The sequence below is a fragment of the Pelophylax lessonae genome (assembly GCF_965119305.1).
Source record: "Pelophylax lessonae genome assembly, chromosome: 2".
Taxonomy (NCBI): Eukaryota; Metazoa; Chordata; class Amphibia; order Anura; family Ranidae; genus Pelophylax; species Pelophylax lessonae.
In genome coordinates, this window is record NC_138769.1 from 160,830,136 (window position 1) to 160,844,943 (window position 14,808).

Consider the following 14,808-nt stretch of genomic DNA (forward strand, 5'->3'; position numbering starts at 1 on the left):
CAGGTGATGAGCAGTGCCTGGTTTCCTCCAGACGTGGTGCTTGCCATTCGGGCCAAAGAGTTCAATCTTTCTTTCATCAGCCCAAAGAATTTTGTTTCTCATTGTCTTAGAGTCTGTCAGGTGCCTTTTAACAAACTCAAGATGGGCTGTTACGAGCCTTTTACTGAGGAGTGGCTTCTGTCTGGCCACTCTACCATACAGGCCTGATTGGTGGAGTCCTGCAGAGATGATTGGTGGAGTCCTGCACAGAAAAACACTGGTGCTCTGTCAGAGTAACCATCGGTTTCTTGGTCACCTCCCTGACTAAGGCCATTCTCCCCCAATCGCTCAGTTTAGCCGGTTGGCCCGCTCTAGGAAGAGTCCTGGTAGTTCCAAACTTCTAACATTTACAGATGATGGAGGCCACTGTGGTCATTTGGGACCTTCAATGCTGCAGAAATGTTTCTGTACCCTTCCCCAGATCTGTGCCTTGATACAATCCTCAGAGTTCTACAGACAATTCCTTGGATTTCATGGCTTGGTTTGTGCTCTGGCATGCATTGTTACCTGTACGACCTTATATAGACAGGTGTGTGCCTTTCCAAATCATGATCGATCAACTGAATTTACCACAGGTGGACTCCAATCAAGGTGAAGAAACATCTCAAAGATGATCAGTGGAAACAGGATGCAGCTGAGCTCAATTTTGAGTATCATGGCAAAGGCTGTGTACATGGGATTTTTTCCATTTTTATTTTTAATAAATTTGCAGGCACGCATATACATGAATTGGAAAAAAAATAGCCTTCAAAATAAAAGCAATGCAGTTGTGTTGCATGCATGGTGTACCCTTATTACACACATTTGATTTCTAATTTCTGATTAATCTCATGTGGACCAAACTGGGACAGCCAAAGGGCCGGATGTGACCTGGGGCCATAAACGGCCCAGGTCTGGTCTAAAACAAGCATAGAGCACAGAGTACTTTCACTAAACTGTATGAGTTACTGTAACTATAGTCATAGTTTTATACCATGACAACTTTCTCATCAAATGTTTTGTTTACAAGCATAAGTATCACTTAGGGCCCATTCACAACATTGTCCCGCGAAAACACATTAGGTAGTAGTGCAGTGCGGTACCATTCATTGTGAATAGTACCCCAATGTACCTACATAACACAGTTATGTTGAAGCACCATGCACCGAGTGGTAACATACTACCGTGTGTTGTGCTTCACTAGTATAAATGGTCCAATTTTTGGTTCATTGTAGCGTGAAGGGCAGTCTAATAAAATGAATGGGCTACCTGAATGCAATGTATATTAACATGCAACATATTGTGCATTACTCGCATGCTATAAACAAGCTGCAATGAACCGCTCAGTAGTGGAACAGTTATAGAAGTTGGTTAAAGCTCAAGAAAATGTTTAGTTTGAATCCTTTAAATACATACCAGGTGCATCAAAATAAAGGTAATCAAAGGCATACATTTTGTTTTCTTTAAAGAGGAAGTAAACCCTCCTCTGCAACTTTTACCTATGATAAGGTTTACCTATAGGTACTGTAAATATCTCCTAAACATGTACCGTTTAGGAGATATTTACCTTACATGCAGCCAGTGACGTCACTGGCGCATGCGCTCTGAAGGAACGGCCGCTGGTGCCGTTCCTTCAGAGCCTCGTGCCGTGACCGTCGGCTCCTGCGAGCGTGCGCGGGAGTGACGTCACCGCGGCTCCGGCCAATAAGATGCCCGGATGCTGTAATCTCTGCAGGGGTTCACCCCCAGTGTGAATTTGATTTGGTCTAAAGGGCCATACACACTATAAGATTTTCTGAAGACTTTTTCCTTCAGATTTACCTTTTCTATGTAGTGCAAGGGCCTGCCAGATTGCATACAAATTGAAAGTGTTTAGGTTTGACCTCATATTATCTGGTTTTGGTAAGTCTAAAGGAAAAAGTCTTCAGAAAATCTTATAGTGTGTATGGCCCATTAGGCTGGATACACAGTATACAACTTTTGTTGTTAGATTTACTTTAGATTTACCGTCAACTGTGTAGTGTATGGGCACTGCCTGATTGCATACAAGTTAAAAGTGTTTAGGTTTGACCTCATATTATATGGTTTTGGTAAATCTAAAGGAAACGGTCTAAAGAAAATTGTATAGTATGTATCCATCTTTGGAGTCTTAAGCTGGATACACACTATACAATCTTCTTTAGATTTTTCCTTTAGATTTACCAAAACCATATAATATGAGGTCAAACCTAAACACTTTTAACTTGTATGCAATCAGGCAGTGCCCATGCACTACATAGTTGAAGGTAAATCTAAAGGAAATCTACCAACAAAAGTTGTATAGTGTGTATCCAGCTTTAGTCCTTACATGGGTTTTCTGTATGTGAGAGTGCAAGAAACCTGCAGTAATGGTGTTTGACAACACTTTTTCAATATTACCTCTGGCTTACGGTGATCTTCTCCTTCTAATCCGTCCAAAGGTGTTACAAAGCCACAAACAGGGGTCTTCCTTTTCTCTACATCTGCACAAGCAAACAAAAACCCCATCAGCTACATGTAATGATTGTCTACAACTCCGAATTTCAGCAGAATACTTAGCTTCTGTATTTGTAGGTGATCAAACCTTTACTTGTAACACTTTAAAACAACAAATAACAATTTCATATAATATAAATGGTATAAATGGTACACAAAAATATAGATACGATCCCTAAAATACCAGAAAAACAGTAATTGTAGTAAAGGGGTAAACTTATATTGTCATGAGATTTTTCCAGCCTGTAAAATTTGCTGATATAAATGTAAAATTTGACAAAAATGCCTTTTCATACAAATCTGCCCAATGAATTATTGTTTTTGATCATGGCAACAAACAAGTCAGATGCCATCATTTTATACCTAGACGTCGCGTTGCTATCCACAATGTAAGATCAATGTGCGCAAATCTTTTAACCACTTACCGCATAGTAACGTACCGATACGTCGGTACACTTTGCGGGGTTATACCGGGATGATGCCTCTAACTAGAGGCATCATCCCGGTACTGTGGTTTGAAGCCGACGGTCGGCTTTCCGTCGGTAACGACCGATGCGGCTCGGGAGCTGCTCGATCGTTACCCGGGGGGGCGGGAGGGGACATCCCCCCCCCCCCCTCCCGCCTTCCGTGGCTTTGCTCGGGGCTCCCGTCCCACCAGGAGCCCCGAGCACCCAGCCGGCACGTCCGCCGGCTGGATGGAGTCCCGATGAATGCCGGAAACGGCATCGATCGGGTCTCCGATGACGTAACCCGGAGGCGGCGTCCATGACGTCACTTCCGGGTTACTGTGCTGCAAAAGGCGGCAGTTTTGAAAAACGGCTGTATGCAAAAATGCCGTTTTTGGCATTTTGCATACAGGGAAGTGTAGTGGAGGGGTCTAGGGTCTTTTAGACCCTCGATCCCTCCATAAAATGTACCTGTCACTACATATTGGTGTCACAAGGGATGTTTACATTGCTTGTGACAGCAATAAAAGTGATCAGATTTTTTTTTTTTTTTAAAAAAACTGTAATAAAGTTTAAAAAAAAGTAAAAATAAATCTGAAAAAAAAATTTAGCCGCCCCCGTCACCGTTAGCTCGCGCACAAAAAAAACGTATACGCAAGTCAAGCCGCAAATGAAATCGCTGTTCAAACCCCACATGTGAGGTATCGCCGCGATCGCCAGAGTGTGGGCAATAATTTAAAAAAAAGAGCTACACTCTACCCCTAAACTGGTAACCGTTAAATAAATTTAAAGCGTCGCAGATTGAGATCTCTATTGACCGTAGTTTGTCGCCATCCCACGGGGGGGCGCAATATTCAACCGTAACATGTTGGGTATCTATTTACTCGGCGTGACATCATCTTTCACAATATACAAAAAAAATGGGCTAACTTTACTGTTTAGTATTTTTTAAATGCAGTGAAATGTGATTTTTCAATTTTTTTCCAAAAAAATGGCGTTTTAAAGACCGCTGCGCAAATACCGCGTGACAAAAAATTTTGCAATGACCGAAATTTTATTCTCCAGAGTCTTTGCTAAAAATATATATATATATATATAATGTTTGGGGGTTCTAAGTAGTTTTCTAGGAAAAAATACTGGTTTTAACTTGTAAACAAAAAGTGTCCGAAATAGGGCTGGGGCTTAAGTGGTTAATGTATGTAAAGCCAACAACTTTTTCCTTTAGTTTTAAAGTAGTGAAAAGTTAAGATCCCTGACAGTTTTTTTTTTTCTGTCTGTGTCCCAATGGGAAGATTTCCTATGACTTCCTATCCCAGAGACACAGCAAGAAGTAAGAGGTCCTCTTTCTAAATAAAAGAGAAATCCCCTCCTAGACCATTGTAGCCAGACCAATATTATGGGTGAATCATCCCAGCAGGTATGCAGTGTAAAGCATCGATAGCCATTTTTTTTTTTTTGATAGGGTGAGGAAAAGTTAAAAAATAAGTCAGGTTTTTATTTCTGTCTGTGACCCCATTGGAGATATTTTCCTCACTTCTTGTCCCTGTAACACCAAGACAAGAAATAGGCTAGCAGCTGTTAATAGATCAGGAAAGAAAAAACTGATAAAAGTATTGTCAAAAGTTCTTCCCTTTCTTATCCCTACAGCTGTGTTTTATCTGTTTCAAAGTTGAAGAGATTTTCCATCACATCCTGTCATGACGGGAGAAAACGGGAAATCTCTTCAAGAATAGCCAGCAAAAGAAATCTAAGAGAGGATCTAACCTTTCCCCGCTCCATCCAAATAAAAAAAAAAAAACGTTTTGTCTGAGGTTGGGCTTCAACCCCTTTCCACCCAGCCCTAGCATCCCTTTAACTAGTTACTGAGCACCCTATAGCACTTTTAGTGCTAAAGGGTGGCAGCTGTGTGCAGGATCACATATATATATATATATATATATATATACACCCACACACACACACACACACACACACACGTGATCCTGCACTAGGGGGCGTGATAATTCACAGGAGAAACCGATTTGTGGGTTCTGATGAAGACTCAATGTCCTCTGGCACCCGCCGCTCACTGATGAAACACTAAGAACTGAAATATGCCTATTTAAACAAGGCATATCTCAGCTCTGATAGGGAGTATGGATCAATCCTGTGTCTCTGCAAAGCAGGGACTAGAATCGCTCTCTTACCCTAGTGAAAGCAGCACACAGTATACACAAAAACACTGGCTAGGTACACAATTAACCCCTTTGATCGCCCTAGATGTTTAACCTCTTCCCAGCCAGTGTCATTAGTACAGTGACCGTGCATATTTTTAACTCTGATCACTGTATTAGTGTCACTGGTTTCCCGCAAATTGTCAAAATTATAAGTTAGTGTCTGACTGTCCGCCGCATTATTGCAGTCCCGCTAAAAGTAGCAGATTTCTGCCATTACTAGTATAAAAATAAATGAATAAATAAATAAAAATTCCATAAATATAGCCTATAGTTTGTAGATGCTATAACAGTGAATGCGAACCTTGGCACCCCAGATGTTTTGGAACTACATTTTCCATGATGCTCACGCACTCTGCAGTGTAGCTGAGCATCATGGCAAATGTAGTTTTAAAACATCTAGGGCGCCAAGGTTCGCCATTACTGCTCTATAACGTTTGCGTAAACCATATGTATGCTTTTTGGGATTTTTGTTACCAAAAACATGTAGCAGAATACACATTGGCCTAAATTTATGAATAAATTCGAATTTTAAATTTATTTTATTGGATATGTTTTATAGCAGAACATTTTGCATGGTTTATAGGTTTTTTTTTTTTTTTAAAACTGTTTGCTCTTTTTTTGTTTTTAGCGCAAAAAATAAAAGCTCTATTAATGGTAAAAAAAATGTCATACATTTTTTTTTTTTTTTTGGGTACAGTGTCACAAGACCGCACAATTTTCAGTTAAAGTAACACAGAAAATGGGCTGGTCATGAAGTGGGGTAAATCTTCCAGAGGTCAAGTGCTTAATAGGGAGGATCGATGAAAGAATCGGTGATCATGTGACCACTGTGGTTGGCTGTCACAAAAGTCACATGATTGGGAACTGGTCCCTTATTGTTACCACTACTGATCATTAGTGGGAACAGAGAGCTGTCTTTCAAAAATTCAGACCCTGTGCTTGGAGTGTGCAGTGAGTACGCTCTCAGCATAGAAATACCAGCTGCCCAGTGACACATATGTGTGGCGTGTGCGTTTTGAAGTCCACCCTTTTGCTGCCGCACATATGTGTTGCTGGCGCTAAGACGAGACCTCTGGTTGTGTTAAAAACAAAGTTCAAAAAATACAATCAGCAAAATATATCTAGTCTAGCTTTAGGAAAGTGATTATTTTCAGCAGTAAATTTGTGGATCCCATGAGGTCAAAAACTTACAGGCTATAAACTTTATTTCAGATATATTTATATTTATATTTGCTCACATTGCAAGTACCAGGCTCTCCAGATCGCATTGTTCAGACGGATCTTGTCTCTCCACAGTAGTCTTAAGCCCTTGAAATTCTTCCATTTTGGAGACACCAATTTTCCACTGAAAAAAAGGTATTTGATATTAGAACAATGTGTTTTTTTTTTTTTTTTTTTTATTCCTAGGGAGAAAATTTCTAATCTATTCTAGATTGATAAAACTGGAAGTAAAATCTCAACAGAGAGGTCTAGAAGCTTAGTTCCACCTCCAGAGATTAGCTGAAATATGATGACCATCTCTTCTCCAGCTCCAGGCTATACAGCTAGCTGAAGAAGTTCAATGACCAATTTTTCTTGTTGGTTGGATTCCTGTTTAAGATTTTGGTTAAAACAGAATGCTTAAAAACTTCATAATAAATGATTTAGAATGCTTTAATGGTTTAGAAGTTGAGAAATAGTCAGAATGAGTGAAAATAGCATAGGGAGGAAGTTGTTTGAAAATGCTTACACATAGACTGTAATGTCGGGTGATTTTTGGAGTTTAACAGAGTGCAAGAGAAGTGAAACGAAACAACGACTCCCACGAAATACAATCAAAAGTTCATCTACAATGTTATCACAAGGGGTAATTATACGACAGAAAGGAGATAGACATTCTATATGAAGGGGGGATTTTCCTTTGAACACATATGCTAAAGTAGGTTCTGCCACCGTCCCTATATGTACATTATAGCGGGGGTTGCTGGTGCCTCAGACCAGATAGAGTGGGACTTTATGGGCAAGTGAGGGGTATATCAAGCGAAATGCATTGTATCATTCAACAAAGGGAGTAGGGTAAATATAATGGTATTTAATATGTAGATACCGGTAGTAAATGTTATACAACAAGCATTAAGTGACAGTGGTGCTTGGGACAGAGCCCAAGTGTGAAGAAAAGAAAGATGATTCCGTGGAATCAGTGAAATCAGTGACAATGGTGTTATCAAGTGACTTAAAACATTGGATTCTTCTGTTTTCCCTTGGATGTTGAAATGGGAGAACTCAGAAAAATCCTAAATTGCTGACGCGTTTCGGCTCTCTTGTGGGCCTTTCTCAAAGCGTTCAGTCACTCAGTCTGTGGTCTATAAGAGTAATATAAGGTATAATGTGTAAGGATAATTTTAACAAATCCTTGAAATGGATCATACATTGCTGGAGTTTGAAATAATATATAGTTACATACATGGGTGCATCCATTCCTTCCGCGTATCAGCCCCTGTATCCGTCCACATTCACAGCGGGAATCATATGTTGCAAGGCCTAGGATTATAATTGTGTTGTTTCTTAAAGTGTATCTCAGATGGATCAGGTGAGTATATATGTATTTTCTTATGTATATATATATGTATATATATTCACTTACATCTGAATGCACTGGTTGGAGAGTGTTGTCTCCAGGATCCTGGGGTTAAATTCCCTCTTTATTTTATGTTACCAGGCTTGGATCTAGGATATAAGGGACAATTGTATCGATAGTATATATAAGGTATCCGGTAAATAACCCAAAACTATCCCACAAATATATATGTGGCAGTATCTCATGAATACTTGTAAGTGCTTAAAAAGACTTCCCGATGGTGGTGTGGTACATCAAAGTAAAGGTGACTATAAATGCTTCGGTGCCAAGTTTATTAGAAAGCATAGTAACGGCTTCACAGTCCGTTGCACTTACAATTGTGTTGTCCTTCTGGCTTGCGCAGTGTAAGAGGTCCGTCCTCTCCTCTCCGTTGGAGAGAAGTGAGAATTGCCTCATATTCCCCGGCCTTATGAAGCGCCTCGCGCATGCGCATTGCGCATTGCACGTAGATTGTCTCCATGGCGGCGTGACGTAGGCACCGACGTCTGCGCCTGCGCTAGCTGGATGCGTGCGCAGGCCGCAACCCCGTTGCTGGGGACGCCGCTCTGGCCGCCGACACGGAAGGAGGAGCCATCTTATCCCCGAAGGGATTGGTGGGTCCTGGTATTCCCCTACGAAGTAGGGGTTACCGTGCCGGGTGTGATAGTGCGGTATAACTGGATCGACCCGCGGAGTTATGGAACACACCCCAGTATGCTCTGAATCATATACAATTTATTACAATAATATAATGATAAATAAAGATCTAAAAAATGACAATAAATTTATATATATTTATAGGAAATGAGACTGTAGTATTATGAATAATTAAAATTAACAGCAGTGTTGCATATAGGTCCACCATGGGTAGCCGTGGATCAAGGAGGGACAGCCCTGTTTGCCGGACAATACCAGGGATCGTCACAGGGCCATGTCAACATAGAATCGGGTTCCTATGTTTTATTAAGGGAACAGTCTTTATCCAATGTGCTATTATGGCACTAGAGAAGATTGAGGGTAAAGGGTGGGGGGGGGGGGGAAAGGGGAGAGTTTTTTTTGGGTAAGAAGAGATCTCGTGTATATTGAATCATATTATAAGATGTATATAGCAATCCCAAAAGTACGGATGTTTAGGATGGATGGGATGGTATTTAATCTGTCTTGCCAGAAGCAAAACCTTCCAAAAACGGACGAAAGCTTTCATTTTCATTCAGACCAGGGTATTTTGTGGCATGGAGGCGTCTAATCCACCTCATTTCCATCTGAAGTAGTCTCTTGTTCCAATCCCCCCCACGATGTGGTATGTGGATTCTTTCAAGTGCCATAAAAGTCACTTGAGGCATTCTATTTTTGTGTTCATGGGCAACATGCCTCCCTAGGGGTACATAGAAATTACATAATTGCATACTGTTAATATGTTGATTTACTCGTTTGCCAAATTCTTGTTTGGTCTTACCTACATAGTAGGAACCACATTGACAACGCATGAGGTAGACGACTCCTCTTGTCCTGCAATTTGTAAAGTGTCGGGGTTTAAAGAGCTCCCCATTGGGGAGTATGGTGTTAACGCATTTTTGTATCACACTGCATTGTCCACAGTTTCCGCATGGGAATGTACCCATGTGTTTACAGGGGTCTTTCCTTGTTTCCCTGTACTCACTATGCGTGAGAGCTTGCTTCATTGATCCTGCTTTACGGAATGTTATTTGTGGTTTTTCTGGTATAAACTGTTTTACCATCGGGTCCTCTTTTAAGATTAACCAATGTTTTGAAATGATTTTCCGTATTTTTTGGTGGTCGTTGGTGAACCTCATAATTATGCGGGTTTTGTTATCCTGTTCTTTAAGTTTTATGGTGTTTTTGTTTTTAAACAGAATGTTGTGTCTTTCTTGCTTCTTCACTCTGTTAAACGTTTTTCTCAGTGTCGTCTTGGTGTAACCCCTTTTCAATAACCTTTCGGTAAGGATGTTGGCCTCTCTTTGGAAATCTTGATCAAGAGTACAATTTCTTTTAAGCCTAAGAAACTGGCTGTAAGGAATAGCATTTTTCAGTGGGGTCGGGTGGAAACTTGACGCGTGCAGTATGGAGTTGCCTGCTGTTTCCTTTCTATATAAAGTTGTCTTTAGGAGTCCATCTTCGCCTTTGATAATCCAGGTGTCCAAAAATGAAATTTTTTCTTTATCATAATTAAGAGTAAAAAACATGTTATATTCGTTGTTGTTCATCGCTTGCAGGCAATCTTGAATCATACTTTCTGGTCCTGTCCATATAATGAATATATCATCTATGAACCTTTGCCATAAGATGATATTATTGGCAAAGGCTCTGTTTTCTTCTTTAGCTAGGAAATCCTGTTCCCAGGCCCCTAGATATGTATTGGCATAGGAGGGGGCACAGCTTGTGCCCATTGCTACCCCACATATCTGCAAATAGTAGCTACCATTAAAGACGAAGAAATTATTATTTAAGATATAGTCCAACATCATGACTATAAAGTCATTAAACTTTGTATCATGTCCGCTATGTTCTTCCAGGGTTTTTTTAATCACTTCCATTCCCTTTTGGTGTGGGATGTTATTATACAAAGCTTCTACATCAATCGTGATGAGAAACGCTTCATTGGGTATGGTGATGCCGTCTATGATCTGGAGAAGATGTACCGTGTCTCTTGTGTACGAGGGTAGTTTAGTTACATGGGGCCTCAGGTAGGCATCAATAACTTTACTGGTGTTTTCGGTGAGATTGCCATTGCCCGATATTATGGGTCTACCTGGTGGGTTAATCTTATTCTTGTGAATTTTGGGCAATGCATAGAACGTCGGGGTTCTCGCATGTTTCGTCCTCATGAATTGCCACAAAGTCTTTGAAATCATCCCTTGATTGAAAGCTCCATCGATTTTCTTGTAAAAATCTTCTTTGTATGACTCCACCATGATGGGTAGTATCTTCTTATAGCATCGTTTGTTGTTCAGAATCTTTTGGCACATCTCTTTATAATCCTTGTTGTCCATAATCACAATATTCCCCCCCTTATCGGAGGGTTTAATTGTGATTGATTCATTGCTTTCTAGTTCTTTTAGTGCCGCTTTTTGTTCTACAGTAAGATTTTGCTTGGTGTTGTCTCCTTTAAGTTTTTCCAGCTCTCTAGTGGTTTCCCTCACAAAGAGGGCTATTGCTGGATTTTCATTTAGAGATGGAAAGATATGTGATTTTTTCTTAAAAGTTGAGCATTGTGCTCCTGATGTTTCTTCTACTTCGACGTCTTCGTTTTCACTGGTTGTGTCCTCGTCTGTCCAATCATCTATGGCCCCTTCTTCCAGCAACAGATTCAGGTCTCTGATGGCTCTGAATTCGGCTGCGGTTAGATTAGTAGGAGGTGCTTCATTGGTTGTTTTCTTACCGAATTTTACTTTCAGTAATAAATTCCTAGCAAACAGATTCACATCCTTAATTGTTTCAAAACAGTCTGTGCCCCTGTTGGGGCAAAAGGAAAGGCCCAATGAGAGCACTTCCTTTTGATGTTTGGTCAATCTATATGTAGAGAGGTTTATGATGGTCAGGCCCTCTGGGTCCATGACCTCTTCTTGTGTTACTTGGTCGATTTTTTCGTTTTCGTCTTTGTGCCTAAAAAAGGCCTCTGTGATTTTTGACTCCCATCCTTTAACTGTTGTGACCTGGTAAAGATTTGATGATGTTTTATTGGTGCTGTGGCACCTTCATCAGGTTGTGTGTTAGATTCAATAATGGTTGGTTCCTCTGTGTCTTGTGAGGACGGGTCATAATTTTCATCTATTTCTTTTTGCTGATGTGTCCAGGGTTTATCCCTGTGTCTATACTGGTATTGTTCCGTTCCCGATGTATTGGCTGACGAGTCCGAGGAGTATTGTGGACCCGTGTTCCTCGATGTTCGATATGTGGCTCTTCTTGTCTGTCTGTTGTTTATCCACTTGTATGCACGATTTTGTGTAAAAGCATTTTTGTCTCTCCAGTATTTCCTCTCTTTTTTCTTTAGTATATCTTTACTGAAGTTTTCAATGTGCTCTTTAAGTTTCTTTTCCTGCTCACTATATAGTGGTGCGTTTTTAAGGGGAGTTAATTTCTCATAGATCTGTTTTATTTCTTGATCTAGGGTTTCCATTTGTCTAGTATATTCGTTTTGCAGAAGAATCATGAGTTTTTTAGAGCATTCATTTAGGACTTCTTCCCATTCTTTTTTCATCATAGTAGTAATATTGTCCATGGTCGGAAATAACTGGATTCTAAGACCGACAGGGTTGATGTTCTCATTCACATATCTTTCAAAAGATTTTATGTGCCAAAATAAGGCTGATTTCCGTTCTAAGTATCTCTTTAAAGTACCAAACAATGCAAGAACGTCCGATTCTTGCTGTTCATTTCCCTGGAAATTCTTCTGGATGTCCAGCATCAGGTTGTTCCAACTGTCTCCAATCAGGTTCCCCATGGATGGGTCCTCCGTTTCGGAGGTACTCATTATCTCTCACTTTTATTGCGTGGAGATGGATGGCTCTGGTTAGATTGGGTTTACCTCTTTCTTCTGGGATTAGTGGTCCAACAGAGGGGGTAATTTACCCCAAATCCAGGGCCTATTCAGTTTTAAGGGAGTAGGGCCCTGCTGATCAACCCTAGTATACGAATATTATTCAATATTGTGTATATGATGTGAAACAAAAGAAAAAGGAGGCTATGGATGTGTTATCCATCCGAAAAATCTAAAAGAAGGGGGGATTTTCCTTTGAACACATATGCTAAAGTAGGTTCTGCCACCGTCCCTATATGTACATTATAGCGGGGGTTGCTGGTGCCTCAGACCAGATAGAGTGGGACTTTATGGGCAAGTGAGGGGTATATCAAGCGAAATGCATTGTATCATTCAACAAAGGGAGTAGGGTAAATATAATGGTATTTAATATGTAGATACCGGTAGTAAATGTTATACAACAAGCATTAAGTGACAGTGGTGCTTGGGACAGAGCCCAAGTGTGAAGAAAAGAAAGATGATTCCGTGGAATCAGTGAAATCAGTGACAATGGTGTTATCAAGTGACTTAAAACATTGGATTCTTCTGTTTTCCCTTGGATGTTGAAATGGGAGAACTCAGAAAAATCCTAAATTGCTGACGCGTTTCGGCTCTCTTGTGGGCCTTTCTCAAAGCGTTCAGTCACTCAGTCTGTGGTCTATAAGAGTAATATAAGGTATAATGTGTAAGGATAATTTTAACAAATCCTTGAAATGGATCATACATTGCTGGAGTTTGAAATAATATATAGTTACATACATGGGTGCATCCATTCCTTCCGCGTATCAGCCCCTGTATCCGTCCACATTCACAGCGGGAATCATATGTTGCAAGGCCTAGGATTATAATTGTGTTGTTTCTTAAAGTGTATCTCAGATGGATCAGGTGAGTATATATGTATTTTCTTATGTATATATATATGTATATATATTCACTTACATCTGAATGCACTGGTTGGAGAGTGTTGTCTCCAGGATCCTGGGGTTAAATTCCCTCTTTATTTTATGTTACCAGGCTTGGATCTAGGATATAAGGGACAATTGTATCGATAGTATATATAAGGTATCCGGTAAATAACCCAAAACTATCCCACAAATATATATGTGGCAGTATCTCATGAATACTTGTAAGTGCTTAAAAAGACTTCCCGATGGTGGTGTGGTACATCAAAGTAAAGGTGACTATAAATGCTTCGGTGCCAAGTTTATTAGAAAGCATAGTAACGGCTTCACAGTCCGTTGCACTTACAATTGTGTTGTCCTTCTGGCTTGCGCAGTGTAAGAGGTCCGTCCTCTCCTCTCCGTTGGAGAGAAGTGAGGATTGCCTCATATTCCCCGGCCTTATGAAGCGCCTCGCGCATGCGCATTGCGCATTGCACGTAGATTGTCTCCATGGCGGCGTGACGTAGGCACCGACGTCTGCGCCTGCGCTAGCTGGATGCGTGCGCAGGCCGCAACCCCGTTGCTGGGGACGCCGCTCTGGCCGCCGACACGGAAGGAGGAGCCATCTTATCCCCGAAGGGATTGGTGGGTCCTGGTATTCCCCTACGAAGTAGGGGTTACCGTGCCGGGTGTGATAGTGCGGTATAACTGGATCGACCCGCGGAGTTATGGAACACACCCCAGTATGCTCTGAATCATATACAATTTATTACAATAATATAATGATAAATAAAGATCTAAAAAATGACAATAAATTTATATATATTTATAGGAAATGAGACTGTAGTATTATGAATAATTAAAATTAACAGCAGTGTTGCATATAGGTCCACCATGGGTAGCCGTGGATCAAGGAGGGACAGCCCTGTTTGCCGGACAATACCAGGGATCGTCACAGGGCCATGTCAACATAGAATCGGGTTCCTATGTTTTATTAAGGGAACAGTCTTTATCCAATGTGCTATTATGGCACTAGAGAAGATTGAGGGTAAAGGGTGGGGGGGGGGGGGGGGGAAGGGGAGAGTTTTTTAGGGTAAGAAGAGATCTCGTGTATATTGAATCATATTATAAGATGTATATAGCAATCCCAAAAGTACGGATGTTTAGGATGGATGGGATGGTATTTAATCTGTCTTGCCAGAAGCAAAACCTTCCAAAAACGGACGAAAGCTTTCATTTTCATTCAGACCAGGGTATTTTGTGGCATGGAGGCGTCTAATCCACCTCATTTCCATCTGAAGTAGTCTCTTGTTCCAATCCCCCCCACGATGTGGTATGTGGATTCTTTCAAGTGCCATAAAAGTCACTTGAGGCATTCTATTTTTGTGTTCATGGGCAACATGCCTCCCTAGGGGTACATAGAAATTACATAATTGCATACTGTTAATATGTTGATTTACTCGTTTGCCAAATTCTTGTTTGGTCTTACCTACATAGTAGGAACCACATTGACAACGCATGAGGTAGACGACTCCTCTTGTCCTGCAATTTGTAAAGTGTCGGGGTTTAAAGAGCTCCCCATTGGGGAGTATGGTGTTAA

The 14,808-nt window shown here is 40.8% G+C and overlaps 1 protein-coding gene across 1 annotated transcript in view; it reads right to left on the reverse strand.

Annotated features, from left to right (window-relative positions):
• The window catches only part of MLXIPL (MLX interacting protein like), a 236,477-nt gene that overhangs the window by 106,996 nt on the left and 114,673 nt on the right, over window positions 1-14,808 (reverse strand). The window contains exons 2-3 of the mRNA XM_082246020.1: window positions 6,433-6,539; window positions 2,437-2,519 (exon numbers count right to left, since the gene is read on the reverse strand). Coding sequence (XP_082102146.1) covers window positions 2,437-2,519; window positions 6,433-6,539 — 190 coding nt within the window. The remainder of the gene's footprint in view (window positions 1-2,436; window positions 2,520-6,432; window positions 6,540-14,808) is intronic.